The 19,663-nt window shown below is 48.4% G+C and overlaps 1 protein-coding gene across 2 annotated transcripts in view; it reads left to right on the top strand.

Moving 5' to 3' along the window:
* Positions 1–19,663, top strand: part of SAMD11 (sterile alpha motif domain containing 11) — a 125,653-nt gene that overhangs the window by 55,234 nt on the left and 50,756 nt on the right. For both annotated transcript variants that reach the window (XM_074609452.1, XM_074609451.1), the window contains exon 5: positions 15,205–15,329. In XM_074609452.1, the coding sequence (XP_074465553.1) occupies positions 15,205–15,329 (125 nt within the window). The remainder of the gene's footprint in view (positions 1–15,204; positions 15,330–19,663) is intronic.

Genomic DNA, 19,663 nt, shown 5'->3' with positions numbered 1-19,663 from the left:
GATTGGTAGTGGCAGGGAACAAAGTCGTTCTTGACACCATCTTGCTGGAAGGCACTGATGGAATTCAGTTCTTGTTGTTGTGTGTTCCTGGACTCTGTGGAGGCTGCTGGTGGGACACTCCCGGGGCCCATGTGTGAGAGGGTGAATTGGGCTGGGATTTTGAAGGAGTCCAAAAGAGTCTGCTTTTGTAGAGCAGAGTTACCCGAGTAGCTTTTGCTTCTCCCTTTCCTGTAGGGATAATCTATGGCCTTGTTTGTGCAGATTCTGGAACGAACATACTTGCGCGGAAGAATGGTTGAACAGGGAGGAGAAAATTGGTTTGCTGAGAAGTATTATTTCATCTGAAATAATTATTTCATCATTATTTCATTAGCAGTGCTTTTTGCTCTTATATTCATTCCCAGGAAGCTTCATTTGGCTATGGGGATGGGTTAGGGAAAGGAGATCATTTATGTTCTAGCAGAGATTCAGAGAAATGCTAAGGGTGAATAGGTAGCTGATAAACTAGTTTTAGCTTTCATTTTAAAGCTAGAAGAATACATTTATATTTCAAATAAGGTAGGTGAGAAAAGCTGTTGGATACTTACAAGGCAAGAGGGAATGTTTAATCAAGAGTAATACTCTTCATATTTATCCCCAGTATGTTGTTACCTCTGTAGTGGATCTGTCATGGGAGGGGGGGTATAATGGACCGTTTGTAGGGCAACTGAAAGGATTCTGGATAAAGGAACATGTGAAGGCATCTTGAGACCTAGGTATATTGTTGAGATACACATGAGCTTGGTAGCAGCTTTTGGGGAGCATTCTTGTATTTCAACTGCATACAGCAACAGAAAAGAGAATTGTATTCTTCTGCTTTTGGATTGTCTGTATGTTGGATCAAAACTTCAAGGGCATGTTTCTGGAACAGGAGGTGTTCTCATCCCCCTCTTTACACCCTACTGTGACTGTGAGGATTCAAATATAAGTCCATCTTGTCCTTAATATATGGGATATGTGAGTGATTCCTGTAGGTCATCAGTTCCCACTGTTCATTGTCTAAACTTATACCCTATCACCCATTTAAAATTGCTCATCTGAGTATTTTAATATTTCATCAGTTCAAAGCAGGCGGCTTAATGAATTGAGAAAATGAGGGGAATTTGGGATATTTAAAGAGACTTTATATCCATTAGGCACACCAGCTGCGTGTCGGCGACACATTCTTTTTACTGGCTGAGCAAAACATTTCTATTTGTCTGTTACTGATGACCACTGGAACGCAGCATCCAAGTCCAAAACTTCAGGGAACGCTCTACATGTCAGCAGGACAAGCCCATTGATTGTGGTGCAAATCGGAGATGCCAAAAAACCTGCCAGGAGAAAAATCAGGACCTCCAGGCTGCCTGGTGCAGCAGCAGGAGCAGCTGCGTGGCTTAGAGGGTGAGGCTGGGGGCGACTTGGATTCTGACAGAGTTTCCAGATGTATTTTTTAAGGGGTGAGTTTGGATATGTAGCATGGGAGAACTTGGGGAGCTTGGAGGTAAGCAGGGATGATTATGTTGGTGTTAATGACAAACTGAGAAACCGAAAGAAGAATTTGTATTTGCATGGGAACGCACTAAGCCCCTGAGAAATGACAGAAAAGAAAATGAAGCTCTAGGATAAGGGAGGGATCCAGTGGGAGCTGCAGGAGGCCATGAAGCAGAGAGTGTTGGAGGTTGACTCACAAGGTCCGTGTAGTTAAAGGCAGGGGAAGAGCAGAATGGAGGCAGTTTTAGATGTTCATGAAACGCACTTGGCTCACGGTGAAGGGGTGCCTCAAGTATGTGACACCCCACCCTCCAGCTGCATTTCTGCTTGCCATGGTTGCCTTCGTTATTCTCTTAGTGGAACTTTATTAGTGGCCAAGGTGAGCTGTAGCCTGTGCTCGGGGAGGGAGGCGGTGATCGGTAGTATGGGCTTGGTGGACATTCAGAGGAGGAATGTACAGATACTTGTACTGGTTGTGGCAGATGAGCCGATGAAGGTGGACCATTACAGAAAATCCTTCTGAACTATCGTGAATTTGTCTTGGGTTGCTGCAAGTCAGAGTTGTTTTCAAGGGATATTCATGTGTGTACTTGGATGCACATCTGCACTAAGAAAAAAATGGCAGGCAGGATAAAAGCATCTGTAACTAACCTTCAGGCTTCTTGCCAGCTTAGGGTACTGGGTTCCATGTCCTTATGAGAGGAAAATAGCTCAAGACCTTCAGGTTTCCTGCCTCAGAAGAGAGCTGGGGGCGGAATGGCTGGCAGAAAGAGCAGGAGACTGCTGTGAACGGCAATGGGGAGCATCATATGGGGATGGTGCTTCCCAGGAGCTGCACCTTGCCAACGACGGTCTCGCACAGTGCGTACACCATGTACCATTACCGTGTAATCCCTGGACTCCTTACAAGTCTGGGTGAGGTGTCTCATCTGGTGTATCCCGCTGGTGATGGAGGAGCAGTGAAGTGACTGACTGTGTTCAAGGCTTTCCCTGCCTTGTTTAGATTCAGGCTGTCGTTATCTCTAATGCTTTGTGCCCTTCTCCTTTTCTCAGAAGTCACCGTGCTCCTTTAGCCTGCTGCACAGTAAGCTTTTTGGCTCCGAGATGGCAACTGTGGTGGAAATGCAGGATTCGAGATGCATTGGGCCTGTCTGACAGTATTTCAAGCTCAGAAGCCCTATCTGCATGACTGCAGACAGGAGGGGAAATCTGAGGCTAAAATGTCTGGCATGGGCATCCCCCTCGCCGAATGCTTTTGTGGCACCTTAGTGGCTGGGCACGTGTCAAAACCGACTATCAGAATAAGGTGCCGGTAATGATAGACTGAGTTTGTCCTTCTTTTCAGTGCTTTATCTCTTCTCCATCTCCAGTCCAGCATCAATGTGGTGTAGTTCCATCTTATTTTTATTTATGGGTTTGCGGAAAGGTGAATGACAAAGCAAGATTACAATAAAAATATCTCTAGACTTATTTCCACCTAATTTTGGAGTTGCCAGTTCTACTGATCATTTTTATGAACTGCCATGAGCATTCATGAAATTTCATGAGGGTTTTGCTTGGGACATTGCAGGATGATTTTTTTATTTTTTTTTCCAAGATAACTCTGCAGGGAGAATTAGGGCTGTGTGGCCCATGGTTGGGGTTGGGATTTTCAGGCCTCTCAGCTCCCTCCGGTTGGTAAAACTCGTTTAACCCTCCCCATCTCCTCTTTTCCCTTCCCTCGCCTTTCCCCTTTCCTTCCCTTTTTGCCTGTGTCTGATGGGTGACATCTCATCAGAAGGTGGAGACACCGAGAGGCAGAAGTGGGGTGTTGGTAAATTGTTGTCAGGGTCTATCAAGACAGATGTCTAAGAAGGACAGAGAGTGACTGAGAGGTTTTTTTATCAACGATGAAGTTTTAAAAGGCAACCAAAAGACTGAGCAATAAAAATATCACCAGGGAGGCCAAGGAGTGAGAGGCAGCTGTGCCCTGAGCTTTGCCTGCTGGAAATTGTGCTTCTCTCTTCTGTCTAGAGCACAAAACCCTCCCAGGGAACAGCTTACTCCCCTGGCAGTGGGGGTAGGTGGGAGCCTTTCAGTTAGCTTCAGCAGATCCCAAGCTGGATTCCTGAATGACAGGGCCAGTTTGCACAGTTTAGCATGGGAAAGTGCTGGCTACAAATGTCAGTCGCCAGGTAGATGCGGGGCCTAGGTTTTTACAGCAAATAGAGAGGTGAACTCAGGAAATAAGGAGAGGGAGCCAGAAAGTGCATCTCAAGGTAGCTTGCCTCCAGCAGCTTGCCACGGGTGGCAGGTCGGAGGAGCTGAGGCTGCCCAGCGCCTACCAGAGAGGTTCTGGAGCGTGAGAGGTGGGACGGGGAGAGGCAGTAAGGCACAGAGGGGGCTGGAGGAGGGCAGCAGCCCCTCTGCTCCTCAGAGCTGCACATACACGTGCCCGCTTGCATCCAGCTTCTTTGCCTGGGGCTGCTCTGCCTATCTCCCACGGAAAAGTGACGCAGCCTGTCAGCGGGTCACGCTGCCTATTGTTTAACAGTGAACCAAACTCTGCTGTTCCCCCTTGCACCCCCGGGCCCCATGCACTTCTTTATTAGTCACCTGATGAGAGCCTTCAAATCCTTGACCCAAATCCTCCGGTGCCCAGCTTTAGGTCTTATCCTGCTCTGGCTGTTGTGTCCACCGTCGACCTGAGCGGGAAGGTATTGGCTGTGCGCCGTGTGATTAGGGAGATGTTGCTGGATGGTTTGAGCTGTGTGCAAGGTGATAAGCGGGAGCGAGGGAGGAGGGGAAGAGCCCTTGATCGGTCTGAGCTGCCAGCTTTCCCTGATCCCCATCCCTTCTCTCTTTTTGCTGACTCAGTGACCCCAGTTTTACTGCCTGCCAGTGTCAGAGAGGGTGACCTTGCCTGTCTGCTCAAGGACCTCTGGCACTCAAAGGCCGTGCCAGGGCATAGCAAGAGATGCTGAGGAGAAAGTTATTTTGCAGAATTTCTTATCCCAAGATGACTCTCAGCTCTGCTGGACTGGAAGATGGTTAATCCTGCGCTGATTTGGTGCTGCGCGTCAGAGCGGTCATCTTGTGAAATGTGTGAAATGCACTTTTTTTTCGGCCAGGTAGGCAGGTTTCCATACTAGTAAGGAAGAAGCTGAGAGGATTCATCAGCTCTTGGGAATAAGCAGATTATTTTACTCCCAGGGCACTCGGTTCAGCGTGGTTGGGGTTCTGAGATGGAGCGTCTTTGTTTGGTGGGCAGAGACACAGGTCACACATTTTTTTCCCCTCTGAGCTGCCACTATTAACTGGGAGTACGACGGGGATTTTCTGACAGGTTCTGTGCAGGAGGTCAGATGAGGTAGATATAACGGTCCCCTCTGGGGCTTAAAATCAATGAATCTGTGATTAAATGGCCCACGGAGGCTGGACATTGCAGGTTAAGGGAAAAGGAGTGATATTGGTGGCATTTTCTGGGGGAGCCACGGTCAGGTATTTCTCTTGCGGCAGCACAGTGGCCAGCAGTGCCCAGGTCATGTCGCTCTTTCTGCGTCCTTCTGGCGAGCCCCACGTTTACCTCCCTGCGCATCCTAGGGAGACAGAAGCTGGACTTCTGGACTTTTTTTTTTTTTTTTTTGATCCCCAAGGGCTGGGCTGGAGTGCATATGTTTATTTGGAAATCAGTTGTTTTGTTTTGGGTTTAAAAAAATTGCTGAGTAAAAAATACAAGAGCCTTTGGGTGGTTGTTTTACCCCAGTCCTGACATTACAGAGTTGTGCTGTTACATAAGGTTGTTTCTCAGAGCTATAATGATGCAACAGTATTTATAGACCAATCTGGGTTTTCCTTTTAATGGCTTCCATAAAAAGCTCATTATTCCCTTCACACAGTCACCGGCTGATTTACATGCTTGTCCTGTCCCTGGGCGTATGCTCCAGTTTGGGTAGCCCTGAGCGACACGCTCACACTGTCTGCTCGGCGCTAAACGACTCTGACAACAGCCTGGCTGTGACACTGCTCCCGTCCTTACGCCAGAAACTCGTCTTTTGGGGAGGTGGTAAGGAGAGGAGAGATGAGGTCGACAGAGAAGAAAAAACCGCTTGTGTTGCTGCAGGTTTTGGCAATATTGTCGTCTCCTTGGAGCTGCAAAGTGTCTGGCGTATGGACCTGGCGGGGCGAGGGACGTGGCCTGGCTGGAAGGGGTGCGTATGGTGTGTCGCAGGGAGTGACTGCAGAGTAAACAGTCTGTGAATGTGTTACCTGAGCCAGGGGGACCATTGAAATCTACTCTCGAACCGGACCTGTGTCCGGTTGGGCTGAGCACAAGGAAGGAAAAGAAACCCCAAGCGTGTTCCTCGGAGTGACACAGGCGGGTTTGTGGGGAGGATGCCTGGGCACACACCTGCACCCATCTCCACTTCCCCTGGCTTAATCAATGTCCTTGCTTTTCCCCAGCAAGCCCTGACATTCCTCCTTTTGCACATTGGATTTTTTTTCTTTATTGTAGGGCGGGGCAGAGGGTCGGGACAGTTTTATGGCAACTGTATTGATCAGTAAAATTTAATATAATCCCTGCACTTACTGTGTGATCGTTAAGGGGCTGGAGAGCCAGTGAAACATATTTAAAAAGAAATATTTTTCAGTTTTATTTCCTCACATGCTACTTTTCTGAGTCTCTCTTCTCTTCCAAAGTGGGCATCAATCTCCTTTGCATCCCTTCAAAGCCAGTCATACATTTTTGACTGGGTTTTCACAGTTTGCTTTTGATTTGATTAAGTATTAGGAAAAGACTTACCCAGTCTGGTCCGGTGCTAGATCGGTTCACCATTTCCTCAGCTGTCTTGCAGTTTCTGGATCTACGCAATTTTGTGTCTGCTGAGAATATCGCTCCCTCTTTTTTATCTCAGATATATCTGGAACTCCTATTGCTGAAGTACCAGGTTGCCTCTTGGTGTCTGGTGCTTCCCGCTCACGCAGTGCCCTGTGCATCCCCGTGCGGATGGAGGAGAGCAGCACAGAGAGGTGACTGACGGGCCAGCGAAGCCTGGCCAGGAAATTGGAGCAGAAAAATGGCAGTTTAAGTTTCAAACTTGTGCTGAATATCCAAACCGCTCGAGCAGCCGTTTTTGGGCTCTGCTGAGCGGTGCTGCACCACAGGTGAAATACCTCCTCTGCAGTGACCCGCACTTTTTGTATGCTTGATGTTGAGCGCTGAAAGGGTTCTGCATGTCATCTTGCAGCTCAGAGCACAGGCAGAGCACACCCTGTCTGCCAGCGGGATGGACGATCTCTCCGAGACACCCCGGGCTCACCCGGTCAGGAGGACGGGGCATGGCATTTGTAGTGAGGTTACTGTTACTATTGCCTCCTGGTTTTGGAGAGGGCTGCAGCAAACAGGGAAGCAGCCATTATTGAAAATTATTATTTAAATTTTGACCAATTTTTCTCCTTCCCCTCTTCCTCGCCCTCTTTGCAGTCACTCTGAGCAGCGTGTTGCGAGAATCACCAGACCCTGCGGGCGCCTGGCTGCCTCTGCTAGATGCGGAGGCTCTGACGCTGATTTATATTTTGGTTAATTGTCTCCATCCATTAGTCTCCTCATCCTTCTCCTTGTTAAAGATGCAGTTGCTGCTAATGTCTGTAAATGAAACACATTTAAAAGGCATTGCTCCCAGTCTGAATCCGGCTTGGGTTAACGATCGCTGGGAGCTGCCACCTCCCGAGGACCTCAAGGGTGGTGTGTCTCCACGCAGGTGTCCTGCAGGCATTTGTCAGCACCTCATGGGGCCATGAGGCTGAGGTGTCCGCCCCATTTGTCTGGTCCCCTCTGTAAGTCACTGCATGCTGAGTGTGCCGGCAGGGCTGGCTCCAGAGCCAGGCTGGGAAGATGGCTCTCAGCAGATGGAAGGGACTGGTTTGCTGGGGCCATTTGAGACTGAGGAGAGGTGACTGGAGTGAGGGTCCAAGGGGACCAGGGGACAAGACAGGACCAGAAGGGGTCTTGGAGAAATAGCTGCTGGCCTCAGACGCTGCCAGTCAGAGGCTTACGGTGCAGATGTTGCTCAAAAAAGGATTATTGTTCCCAGAAGTCGGTCACGCAGGATTGCTGCATGTCTGGTTACCACAGCCTCCCCGAAAGGCCTTGCTCCTAATTCATTTATACGTCCCAAGGGATGACCACACTTAGCAAATCTGACAGTTCGATGGCAGTTCCCATCACAGACTTCTCCTTCCTTGAGCGTAGGTTGCGGCTCATTAGCTAGACGAGATGACGATGCTCCTGCGATGTGTGCCAGCAGTGATGGTGCTGCTGGTTTAGCTGTTGACCTGCAGGTGCTTCTCTGCAGACTCCCCAGATGAGTCAGTGGATTACTGCAGCATCGTGTCCCAAACAGACACCTTCTGTCTGGGTGACGTTTCCACCAGTTGTCGATGTGGCTGTCTCTCCCCTTGAGTGCCATTTCCCGTAAGCAGTGCAGCTATCAAGTGACCACTGGTGGACCATTATACTGCCATTACAGAAAGTCTCAACAGAACAACCAGCTTTGGGGGAGACGGAGGACCAGTTAGCTCCATTAAACATAGGCAGGGCAGCAATCAAAGCATTCGTAGTGAACATTAGCAATGTTGGTTTTTTTCCTCCCAGTGGTAATTTTTGCAGCCGTTAGTACGTCTTATTGCCGCTTTGCAGAGCGGGCTCCTTGTGTCAGAGCGTTGGGATGTAACAGGGAATTTTAGACTGTCAGCTCTGATCTGTATCTGGGCTGCACAGTTATCCGTGTTGTCCCAACTACATTCCCAGAGTCCTTCCCCAGTGTTCATTGGGTTTGGGTGTGAGGATTTAGGATGAGGAAGGCTTTTGTTGTTGTTTCCCAGACGTAGCATGGAACCCGCAGCATATGCCTCCTGTGCTGTGCTCCCCTGCAGTTTTCTTTTGTTGCCAGTGTAACAGATCAGGTGTACAGGGTTTTCAGAAATACCCTCCAAGGTCAGGTGCCCGTTTTGTTAGAGAGCAGCTTTCATTTCATACTTCAGCCCGGTAAAGGAGGCGTTGGCACTTGGTCCTTTAAAGCTTTGTGGTTGCTGCTTGCACCAAGCACGGCCCGAGTTGTGCGCTGCTGAGCTGCTCGGTGTGGCTTAGTCAGAACCCTTATCACAGCTTTCCTGCATTCCTGGTACATGGAGCTGTTGCTCCTGTGCCCTCCCTTCATTAGGATTTGAAAATTGCCCAAGCCATAATAATATCCAGCCACTGTTGCTTTTGGCACAAGACAGAGCCTCGCGGCAGAATGGGAATGCTGTTGGATGGAAAGCAGCTTGCAGAAGCCTAGGACATTCTTTTCAGTGGATACATGGGCAAGGCAAAGGCAGGTTGGTGGGATGGTTACTTCTCTGATGCTACGTGGAGCACAGTGATAAACAAGCACGTACAGATCACTGCTGCCAGCTTTGCTCCTGCTTGAAGTGTCTTCCTTACGAGGCCAGGTTCACGACAAGGTCTGTGCCGTTGCAGCTCTTCTCAAAGCTACGCAGTTGGCCTTGAGGGAAGTCTACAGTGCTGTTAGGAGGCCGCTAGTTTTCCCTTATTTCTTAGTAAGAAGGTCATCTTTGTGAAGATGGGATCTCGCCCCTTTATCAGCAGTCATCATCACACACTTCTGTGCCACAGGAGACCCTCATCTTTTTTTAACATTTTATTCCTCTGCACAGCTGCTAAGTATGATGTTGCACAAACAGGGTGATGGATTCAAATAGAGTGTGAGCAACAGCGCATCACCTGTAACTGAAAGCAACAACATGACTTTATCTTTACTAGACATGTTTAGATTCACTCTTCAGATATAGGACAGAGTGAATATCTGGACTGAGGTTAAATGTGTATTGGATTTTAAGTTCAGACTCTAAAATCTTGTAGTGCTGCAAGCTCGTTTGTAAAACTTTGCCCGCCAAAATAGCAGAAATACCTGAAAAACATGTCTTGTGGTCAGAGCTTTGATCATCCTGAGCCCAGGTATCAGAAGAAAGGTCTTACAAGACTGTCAGTAGCACTGAGTCACTTCCCAGTTTGAAAGCAAATCTGGATGTGGCCAACCAGCCACGTGCCCTCTGGAATCCCTGACGGTAAGAACTCCGTTTTCTACCCTTTATTTTGCTGCAAGAGCAAAACTTGCTGCTATGAGACGGAAGTGCCCAGGCAGTCATGCCTCAGAACATGTTCCCCCGCTGCTTGGAAACATACCTGTGTTACTGCGGGTCCCCAAACCATTAATTACCAAAACCCATGCAAACTGAATGTTGCCATGGCAACCTGGAGCCCTACAGAAGGCTATTTGTCTCCTCCTTGACCTTTCAGGAGATCTGTATCTTGCTCAAGCCCCCTTCTCTAATCCGGTTTTTAAAATATAATATTATGCTACTGGAAGGGATCAGACCTTTAATCTGATTGTGTGTGCATGTGTCAGTGCACGGATGGGGGAGTGCCTGCATTAACAGGCACCCGGCGGCGGCTCAGAGACAAGACAAAGGAAAAGCAGAGTGTGACTCTGCCCTGCTGGGGCTGCGAGCGAGCACCTGGGTGGAATTACTGGCTTCGGCACGCAGATGGGGGAATCCTCTACACGGGAAGGACCAGCCTTCTCCAATCCCTGTAATGCGGGCTCCTTCCCACTGCGGGCATGCAGGAGTTGTGCGCTCGCTGGTGAGCGCTTCAGAGGGGATGCTGTCGCACCCATTTCCCTCCCAGTGAGGGTCCAGTTGCGCTAGTCACAGACCAAGCAGTCAAGTTTTCAGCATTACTACATGTATGTTGGTGTGCCCAAAGTACGTCTTCTGGATCTTGGCCTGCAGTCCTTCAAGGCGGTGGTTCTTTTGCCTGTTGTATTCCCTCCGAGGGACAGATCTTTAATCCTGCGTGGGCTCTGCCTGCTGCAGCCCCGAGCCCGTGAATTTGTTGCCTGTTCTGTACGTGACAGGGTTGCTGTGAGCGAGTTGGGTGAAACCCAGAGGAACAAATAGCCTCTTCCCTAAGAGAGCTGCTGTCTCTTGAAAACACTGTCCTGCGTTGTGAGCAAGGTGAACACACAGAGAATACCCTGTAACCCGGGCTGAGGGTCTTGTTTCTGGGCTGTGCTGCTTGTTCAGGTTGCGCTTTGGACTGCTCAGCTCTGCGCACCGAGAACCACCCTGCATGCCATGGCTGCCAGGTGGGTCGACCGGAGTTGGCCGAATTTTATCAGGTAGCTCTTTTCTGTGGAGAAATGTGCTGGGCTGTTTCTCGTAAGGTGGGAGTCGGTCTCTTCTCCCAAGTAACAGGTGATAAGACAAGAGGAAACGTCCTCATGTTGCACCGGGGAGGTTTGGATTGGATATTAGGAAAAACTTCCTCATTAAAAGGGTTGTCAGGCTTTGGAACAGGCTGCCCAGGAAGTGGTGTCAGGAGGATGGGGCCAGGCTCTTGTCAGTGGTGCCCGGCACAGGACAAGAGGGAACGGGCACAAACTTGACCATGGGAAATTCCACCTAAACCTGAGGAGGAACTTCTTTGCTGTGAGGGTGGCAGAGCCCTGGCACAGGCTGCCCAGAGAGATGGTGGAGTCTCCGTCTCTGGAGGCATTCAAAACCCGCCTGGACGCGTTCCTGTGCCACCTGCTGTGGGTGACCCTGCTCTGGCAGGGGGGGACACGGGGTGATCTCCAGAGGTCCCTTCCAACCCTATGATTCTATGGTGGAGTCACCATCCCTGGAGGTGTTTAAAAGGCGTGTAGATGTGGTGCTGAGGGACATGGTTTAGTCGTAACTTGGCAGTGCTGGGTTAACGGTGGACTTGATGATCTTAAAGGTCTCTTCCAACCAAAACGATTCTGTGATTCTAGGATTTTTATGGCAAATGGATGAGGCAGGGCTGAGGTGGATGTGATGAGGGCTGGTGTCAGTGATTGTGATGTGGCTGAGGTGTTCCCTCAGGGCTGGGGGTAAGAGGGGGCCTGGGCAGGACTGAGTTGTGAAGGAGTTTGGCCAGGCTGGAGTTATAACTCATGTCTTGCAACTTTTGGTATGTGGACCAAGCACGTCTCCCACTGGCAGTGATACTGCTATGTCTTTTGCCCTTCTGCTGGGCCACCCAGCTGCGGACAGTGGGATTTCAGGGTTGGGAGGGCAGTTGCAGCGCTGCAGTCCGAGGTAGCGAGGGTGGAAAAGTGGGGTAATTTCTGAAACTTGGTGGTAGCTGGGCAGAGCCCTTCTTCCTGGCGAAAGCACTGAGTAACTGGTGGAATACGTGAAGAACTGAGGCTCAAGTAAAAATTAAACTTTCGCTAACTTTATTAAGTGGTACCGGAATGATAGCAGTTAGTTGGACTTTGCTCTGTGGAGGGTCAGGAGGGTCTCTTGTAGAAATGATGTTTGTTGACCGTCTCATGCAATCACGGGTAAGGTGGAGGTGGCAGAGTTGTCAGCTTCCAGATCTGAAACTGGTGCTCCATTCTATTGATCCAGCACAGTGGTAGAAAGTCCTCTGTGGTCTCAGCAGAGCCTTACGTGAGCGTGTCACAGAATCACAGAACGGTGGGGGCTGGAAGGGACCTCTGGAGATCACCCCGTGTCCCCCCCTGCCAGAGCAGGGTCACCCACGGCAGGTGGCACAGGAACGCGTCCAGGCGGGGTTGGAATGTCTCCAGAGATGGAGACTCCCCCACCTCTCTGGGCAGCCTGTGCCAGGGCTCTGCCACCCTCACAGTAAAGAAGCTCCTCCTCGTGTTGAGATGGAACTTCCCATGGTCAAGTTTGTGCCCGTTACCTCTTGTCCCTTATTAGAGGGCCCCCACAGTCACTGAAGCCCGATTGCAGCCCTGTGGAACTGTATTTGCTGGGGCCAGCTTGGCAGTGCTTAAAGTCTTCACTTCCGCAGAAAGTTATCTTGATTTTTTCACTAGAAGCTGTGGTTACCATTCTCTCTATTTTCTCATGCTCAGACCAAGCCCCAGTTATAAGCTACCTCCCGTTTTGCCGGGAGTAGAACAAGCCTGGAACAAAAAGGCAATCTCTGCTTCAAACCTCCCATGCGCTAAGGCAATAGGGGCAGCTCCTGGGGACAGTTTGATGTGTTAAAAGCTGTCTGAGCCTGTTTGCCTTATCTCTAGTCTGTCTTTCCTTTCCTCTCAATGTCACCTTCGTGTTCGGTTTGCCTTCTGCAAAGGTATTCCAGCAAAGTCATGTTTTTCTGGGATCCTGCCTAATAGTGTGGGTAGAGTGAGTTGAATTCAAAGCCCGTGGAGCGTTCCTATCAGCGCTGCGGTGTCCGCTCGTGTGTGCAGTTCTGACTGGATAACGCACCTTTGCATACCATGATGATTTTAAATATTAAGGCCATGGAAAATCTCCTAAACCCACAAGACTGTTGGGGAATTAAAATAGAATTTCTGGTGTGGCAATGTTTCCTTCCACGTAGATCTCCTGGTTTTGGTTTACAGTGGGTATATCGCAGCGTTCTGCGCTCTGTGCATGTCGGAGAATGGACTCATGTTAAGGAGTTGCTATGCTCCTTAGAGGAGAGCTGGTTGCATTTTAGTGGTGGATAAAACAATTCCTTCTCGCAGCTCTTTTAACGTGTTTACGTATCGGAGGTGCTTTGGGCTCGATTGGGATGCAAGACACTCTGCAAATGCAAAGATGTTAATTATCCCATTTTTCTCTTCCTACTCCCTGCCTTTCTCCCTGTGCTCTTCTGGCTCATCTCCTCCGCCCTTTCTTGAGCATTGTGCTGATGGCAGCGTTTATCTGCATTTGTCCTCTGTCCCTGACATCCAGTTATTGATTGGCATGATTAAAAAGAACTGATAATCACTTCACATTAATCCCATAAATGACTTAAGACACCAAAATATTTGCATAATGCATCTTAAAGGTGGCAGCTAAAAGAGGATAAGACCCAAAACTGCTTGGCACAGGAGAAATGGGCTTCCCACTCACCTGTGGGCTTGCTTAAGTAATTAGCCTTCTGCTTGCATAAGGAGGAATCTGAACTGGTTTAGCGGAGGAAGATGCAATGGGTGCTCAAAGGCTTTGAGATCCGAGCATCCTATCTCAGCGCTGAGACTGGGGGTGGGGGGAGTGCGGGGGGAGCAGCAGGGAACAGCGGCTGCTGAAATGAGAGTCTGTTTTTGTCTGCTACATCTTGCGAAAATCTGGAGCCAGACGCCCGCTGAAAGTACCTCTGTCTAAAGACTTTCTGTCATAAACTTATCTGATTAGCAGAGAGCTAGACGACAGATTAGCCCCTGCTTCTGCACTAGGGCTGGGCGCTCGGGAGCATTTGAGCAGATCCTCTCCTGTTGCCAGTGCCGGGAGAGCCTGGAGGTGGGGGGGCAGCAGGTGGGGAGGAGGTGAGGGGGGGATAAGAGGGGGATATTTAAAGGAAGATCATTGCTAGGTAATTCTGCAGATAATGCACCCTCCGTGTTGTCCCGCTGGTCCCAGGTGAGGACACCCTCCTCTGCGCCGGGGAGCTGGTGGTCATGTGCTGTGTGTCACAGCGGCACAGAGTGGGTGCACTTGCCATGTGAGTAGAGGTTGGGAGGGAGCCGGGGATGAGGGAGGGAGGGCAATCTTTCTAATACGTATAATTTTTTGTAAGTGTCTCTGGTTCTTCTGGCTGTCATCTTCCATTTAGAAAGAGGAGAGGAAGAAAAATAGCCACGTTTAGCTTGGGGCGAGCACCTTGTGCTAGAAGGACGGGTGATTTAACATATACGGCAAAACAAACAAAAGGGAGGCATTCCAGCATTTTCATTCAGTATCATGTATACCTTTTAGCTTGTCTGTCCTCTTCAGTGTTTGTATATCATTTATTCAGAAATATTTTGCAAGCAGATAGTGGTTTGCAAGCAGAAGCATTTGCCAGCTGAACTGCAGTACCTGCTAGTGAATGTCTTTCTGTGTTTGTGTTCTCCCTCTCCATAGAAGGGAAAAAAAAGAAAAAAGAAAAAAAGACTAAACTAGCCTACTTAGCAGCAATCTGATGCAAGGATAACAGGCAAAATAATGCTGAATTGCTGTAATGCATTCTCTTGTACCAGAAGGAAGAGAGCATTGTTTCAGGATTTGTTAAGAGTGAAGAGTAGAAAATTAGTTTTGTAAATAAGTCTGTACCCTCAGCTCTGAGTAATGCTGATGTCCGGGTTCATGGTGAGTTTCTCTCTAAAAAGAAAAACTATTATTCAAGTAAATAAAGTAGTCTTGTGTTCCAAAAGTGATGGAATGGAAAAACTTACTTTTTTTTTAAGAATAGAAGGATGGCAACTGATAGAAAACTATCAGTTATTTCAGTTCAAGTTTCCTATTAATTCTGGAGTGGATCTGCCAGTTCCTACACTTTCAGTTTTTCCATCTGAGATGTAAGTTCTGGCCCACGCAAGTTATATCTGGCAAAACTGAAATCAGGAGCTCTGGCAGCAGCAGAGCCCTTTATGGGAAATGAGAGGGCTGTTTGGGAAGTGCTTTGCGCTTAGTCTCCCATCCCCAAAACTAGAGGAGGTTACCGAGGAACCTGATGGGTAGGAGGGGGAGAACCTTTCTTGAAGTACAGCTGTGTCAGGGGCAAACAAAAGAATGTTGCGTGCGCACACACATACGCTCATACACACAAAAATCAATTATGTGGTGGAAAATAGGATTTCCTTAACTTGGTGCTTTTCTGCTCTGTTGCAGCCGTGATAACGACCTTTCCACTATCATCTCCAACCTGCATCAGAGCCGTCAGCTCGTTATGCCAGAGACCCAGAGCCGCTGTGAATTCAAGAGAAACAGCGTCGACGTTGGCTTAGGAGCAGCAGGTAAGCAGCTGGAGCGGGTCCCGCTGATTGGGGTTTGTTGACTTCCCTCCTCTCCCTTTCCCTCCCTCGTTTGTTCATTTTTTTCAGCAGCTGTTTTTTTTCTGTGGCTGTTTGTGTTACAATTTGGAGAAAGCTGTATGCAGGCTTTTAATATTCCGGCTGAAGATTAACATGGAAAGGATTTCATGGTGATGTTAAAGTCCTTTTGAGATCTCAGCCCTGTGTTATTCTCAAATCTAGTGGTCTGTGTTAAACTACTGGCAAAGGAGCTTGCGCCAGCAAAGAAGTGAAATGTCCCCAGGGTTAGCGTCAAGTGAAGCAGAAAGGCCTTGCAGAGAGCATGGTTTGATTTGTAATTTCATTAATCAGAGGTTCCCCGTGCTGCCTCTGTGCCTGCCAACTCCTTTATGAGTGGGTTTGTTTGGGTTTGTAGCGCTACCTGGATGTTTGGGGAACTTCACCTGATTTCGACTTAGCGTGGTAGAACCAGAAATGCTCCTCTAGGATCCTGCGCCGTGCCTCTCTGGATGTCAGTAAGGGAGCTGTGGGCCAGGGTGCTTCGGTGGTAGATACGCGTCAAGCAGCAAGTTGAGGCACTGGTAATAAACTAGACATCTCCTTGCTGTTTGCAGAATCTACGGTTTGCTTTTGATTATAAACAAAAGTTGAGGAAAATCTGAGAGTGGTGCTACTTTTTGTATTGAGTGATGCCTGCCCTTCCAAATCAGAACTGGATTTCTCTGTGTACATTGATATAGGCCTTTCCTGAAAATCTCTATGTTTGTGGTTTTGTTCATATTTTCTTCTAAGTCATTCGGTTGACTGTGTAACTTAACCCCAGATCTGAAGGGAACACCATATTTAGTAGGCTTTGGGAATGTCTTTGGAGGATATACACTAACACGACAGGTACCTGGTTTGCCTTTTGCAGGAGGCTTGACCCCTTTCCAGAAAGGTTCCTCCTGCCTGCAGTGAAATTTGTGCCGGTGGGACTACTTGTGCAGTAAAGTGTTCCGTCCCATAAATGTGTTGTGCTGAACTGGGGGATTTGTGGTACGTCTGTAAAGCAGCCATGGGCAGCTCCCAGTCTTTGCTTTCACAGCTGAATCTCCATATTCTCTTCATTAACCAGTCTCCACAGCCCCTTTGCCTGCACTGCTCTAAGAGCCAAACTGGCCAGAAAAATAGTTTTTTCTGTATGACATTGCTTGAGTCTGTACGTCTCAGTTGACCCTGCGTGGTAAAATGTTTTTTAATATTGTTTGCTTTACAGAGAAACTGCTGGGCTTGATCAGCGTTGCTGAAATTCTGAGACTTGCATTCCAGATATGCAAAGGGTGCTTCTCATTCCCATGGGTGCTAAGCAGTAGAGAAGATCGAATGTGGAAGTCCTCAGTCTTATTTGTTAGAATTTGTGTTTGAGGTTCTCTGGTTAGCTTCCTAACCATAAGAAACAGTAAGAAATATAAGACTTAGGCACCGCGCAGATGTTGTAGCAGGGAGGGCAGCAGCGCTTGGCTCTGACCTCAGTGAAAGCCTGAGCAAGGCGAAAGAAGCGGGCTCATTCACGCAAGAGGCCACCAAGCAAGCGACAGAGAAGTGACAGAGCTTTTCAGGACGCGATACATTTGGTGTGTCTAACAAGAGTTGCCCAGCAAAAGAGTAGGGGGGTGATGGTGGGGAGATGAGGTATCTAAAGGGAGAGTGAGCCTTGTCACATCTCCGCGGGGACAGTTTAACTCTGATTTTTTCCCCGCTGCCTGGAGCCGGCTCACTCTAAATGCTTGTTTGATTAAGGGAAGACTCATTTGCCAAAGTCTGCGCAGAACCTGCCAGCTCTGACTGCAGAGCACGTGCTGAGCTGGTACCTGTGTCACCACCGCCCGGCCATGGAAGTCAAGGCAACAGAAAGTAAATGGGCTGGGATTTGTAGCCAATGCTGATTATTTGGTTTATGTCCCAATTCTGTTTGTTTTTACTGGCAGGTATGGAAGGGGAGAGTGCTATAACTAATTGCTACGTATGTAATTCTAAAAGAGCTAGTGTTGGGTTAGTCTAAAAGGCTGGCTGTTGCTTAAGCCACTTAGTTACAATAATAAGGGAATAAGAATTGTGCGCCCCATTGTCTGCTGTTTGCATGTATGCCTTTGAGAAGAATACTGTGTATTTGGGTTGTGAGAATCTCGCCCTCGGGAAGGCATTCAGAGATGGACAGTGCCGAATAAATGATGCTAATGCCATTATCTTTAAAAACTCCCGCATCACTCACGACTGTAAGCTGCCATGCTCTCAAAGTAAGTTGGAATCTGCTGCTACGACATCTTCTGTTGCTGGTTTAGCGTTCATGGGTTGAAGTTAGGCACACAGTCCCAGCCAGTAGCATCTGAACGCTCCGGGAGGCTGCTCTGCAGCTCAGGCTGCGCATTCTCCATGTGCAGGATGAGGGGTGAGTGCATACTGCTAAAACGGGATTCAGAAGTGTACGTGGCTTCTTGGCTATGGCTGAGGCTAAATAGAGGATTGAGAACAAGGATAGCACGAATGGAAGAGATTTGCTTATTGCAGGGCCCATGGGGTTAAGATCAGGGTTGGAGTTGGCAGGGTTGGTCGGTTTATGATTAATGCTGTGAAGGGAGTTCCTTGATTTGTAGTTACACCAGGATTAGAGGCAGTGCTATAGTTTTGAACAGCATGGACTGGAAAATTAGAAGTATTACTGGATCTTTAACGGTCTTTGAAATGCAGAAGGGGGCTGAAACTAATGGAAACTAATGGTGTATAGTTAGTTCTGGGGCTTTTATGAGTTCTGGGAGATGGGTGAGACTAGAGTCAGGGTTCAAGCTAGAGCTGGGCTGATGTTCAGGTCAAAAGGGGTTGAAGAGGCCAGTGTGTTGCTGGAATGTATAACGCTTTTGGTTGGAAGACCAGCACTGATATTAATATCCTTGGAAAGCTTATGGATGATTTTTAAGTGAAAACGGGTCACTTTATGTCAATGGTGATGGTTATATTTGGAAACAGAGAGGCTGGAGAGCTTAGTTTGGGACAGCAGAAGCTGAAAGACTTGGAAAATAACTGGGTTCTGAAAGGCTTGGATAGGGTTTGGCCCTGAGTAGAAAAGGATTTAAAACCCCACCTCGGTGGATATAATAACCCACTGTGGTGGGTGCTAGCCGTTTGGAACAATAAGCCTAGGGAGGCACAGTCTTAGGGCTTGGGATAGCTGGGACAAAAGAACTCGCTGTGTTTTGTATCTTGTGAGGCCCAAAGAGCTAGGAAGAGTCTGGAGTCACCAAAACCAAATAGCTGTGCTATCTTTTGCATCACTTAGGTGTGATTAAGACCAGTGCAGTGACTGTGATGTGTTGGCAAGTTTAGCATCTACAGAAATCTGGGCTAGCAAATCTGAGAGCTACAGGGCTTTGAAAACACGCTTACAAAAAATGCAAAGACTGTTATTGTTAGTCTACAGTGATAAAGGGGAAAAGGAGGTAGTTATGTTGCCAGCAAATAAAGTTTCATCAGAAATGTTGGGCAAGATGCCTAATGCTTTCCACCAGTTTTCGAGTACATCGTAGAGGTGCGTGAGTCAACCAAGGCACAGAAAGGCAATTTTGCCCAAGATGGTAAAGCAAATGATGACAGAACAGCAGAGCTCAGTTTCCTCTCTTGCCCTCCCTAACGTCTCTGCCAGACCTGTGTGGTGGTGTTTCACTGTGACAATATGGAATGGATGTGGATTATCGCCTACTTCTAGGGATTCGGCGTATGGAAGATTTGGGGGTGGGTGGTGTTCCCCCCCCTAGTGTGTGTACTGAAGCAAGACGCCTAGATAAGAATAGCTGACAGCTTAACTGATGCTTGAAGTGTCCCCTGATACTGGACCTTTAAAGGAAATAAAGAATACCAACAGAAAAAAATCTACAAAAAAAGCAAAAATCTGCTCCAGCCGGTGCTTCTCAGTCATCTGGAGACCCAGAACTGGCAGGGGTAACTGAGGCTTTTGCAGCGCCAGCAGAAGTAGGTGGCCGAGAGGCGTGTGCTGATAAAATCTAATTGCCCTATCGATTGGCTTCGGAGCCACCGTCAGCTGTGGTAATGATTGAGATATTCTTATGTGTTTGATGCATGTTAGCTGTATCTCACTGCTCTGGGCCCACCGGGGACCTTAAGGTATTACAGAGATCTCTTAATCATGGAGCAAACTTGCGTGTGTTGGGCCAGCTCTGCGGCGCCGCAGATTTATTACAATTACCATTGATGCGCTTGGATTTCCTTCGATCCCAGGGGGCCTGCGTTTCGGGAAGAGCTGCCCTGTTTGTAGCTCTGAATTC

The sequence above is a fragment of the Larus michahellis genome, chromosome 16, assembly GCF_964199755.1.
Source record: "Larus michahellis chromosome 16, bLarMic1.1, whole genome shotgun sequence".
NCBI lineage: Eukaryota > Metazoa > Chordata > Aves > Charadriiformes > Laridae > Larus > Larus michahellis.
The sequence above is the reverse complement of the archived record's forward strand: the minus strand, read 5'-3'. Positions and strand labels throughout refer to the sequence as shown.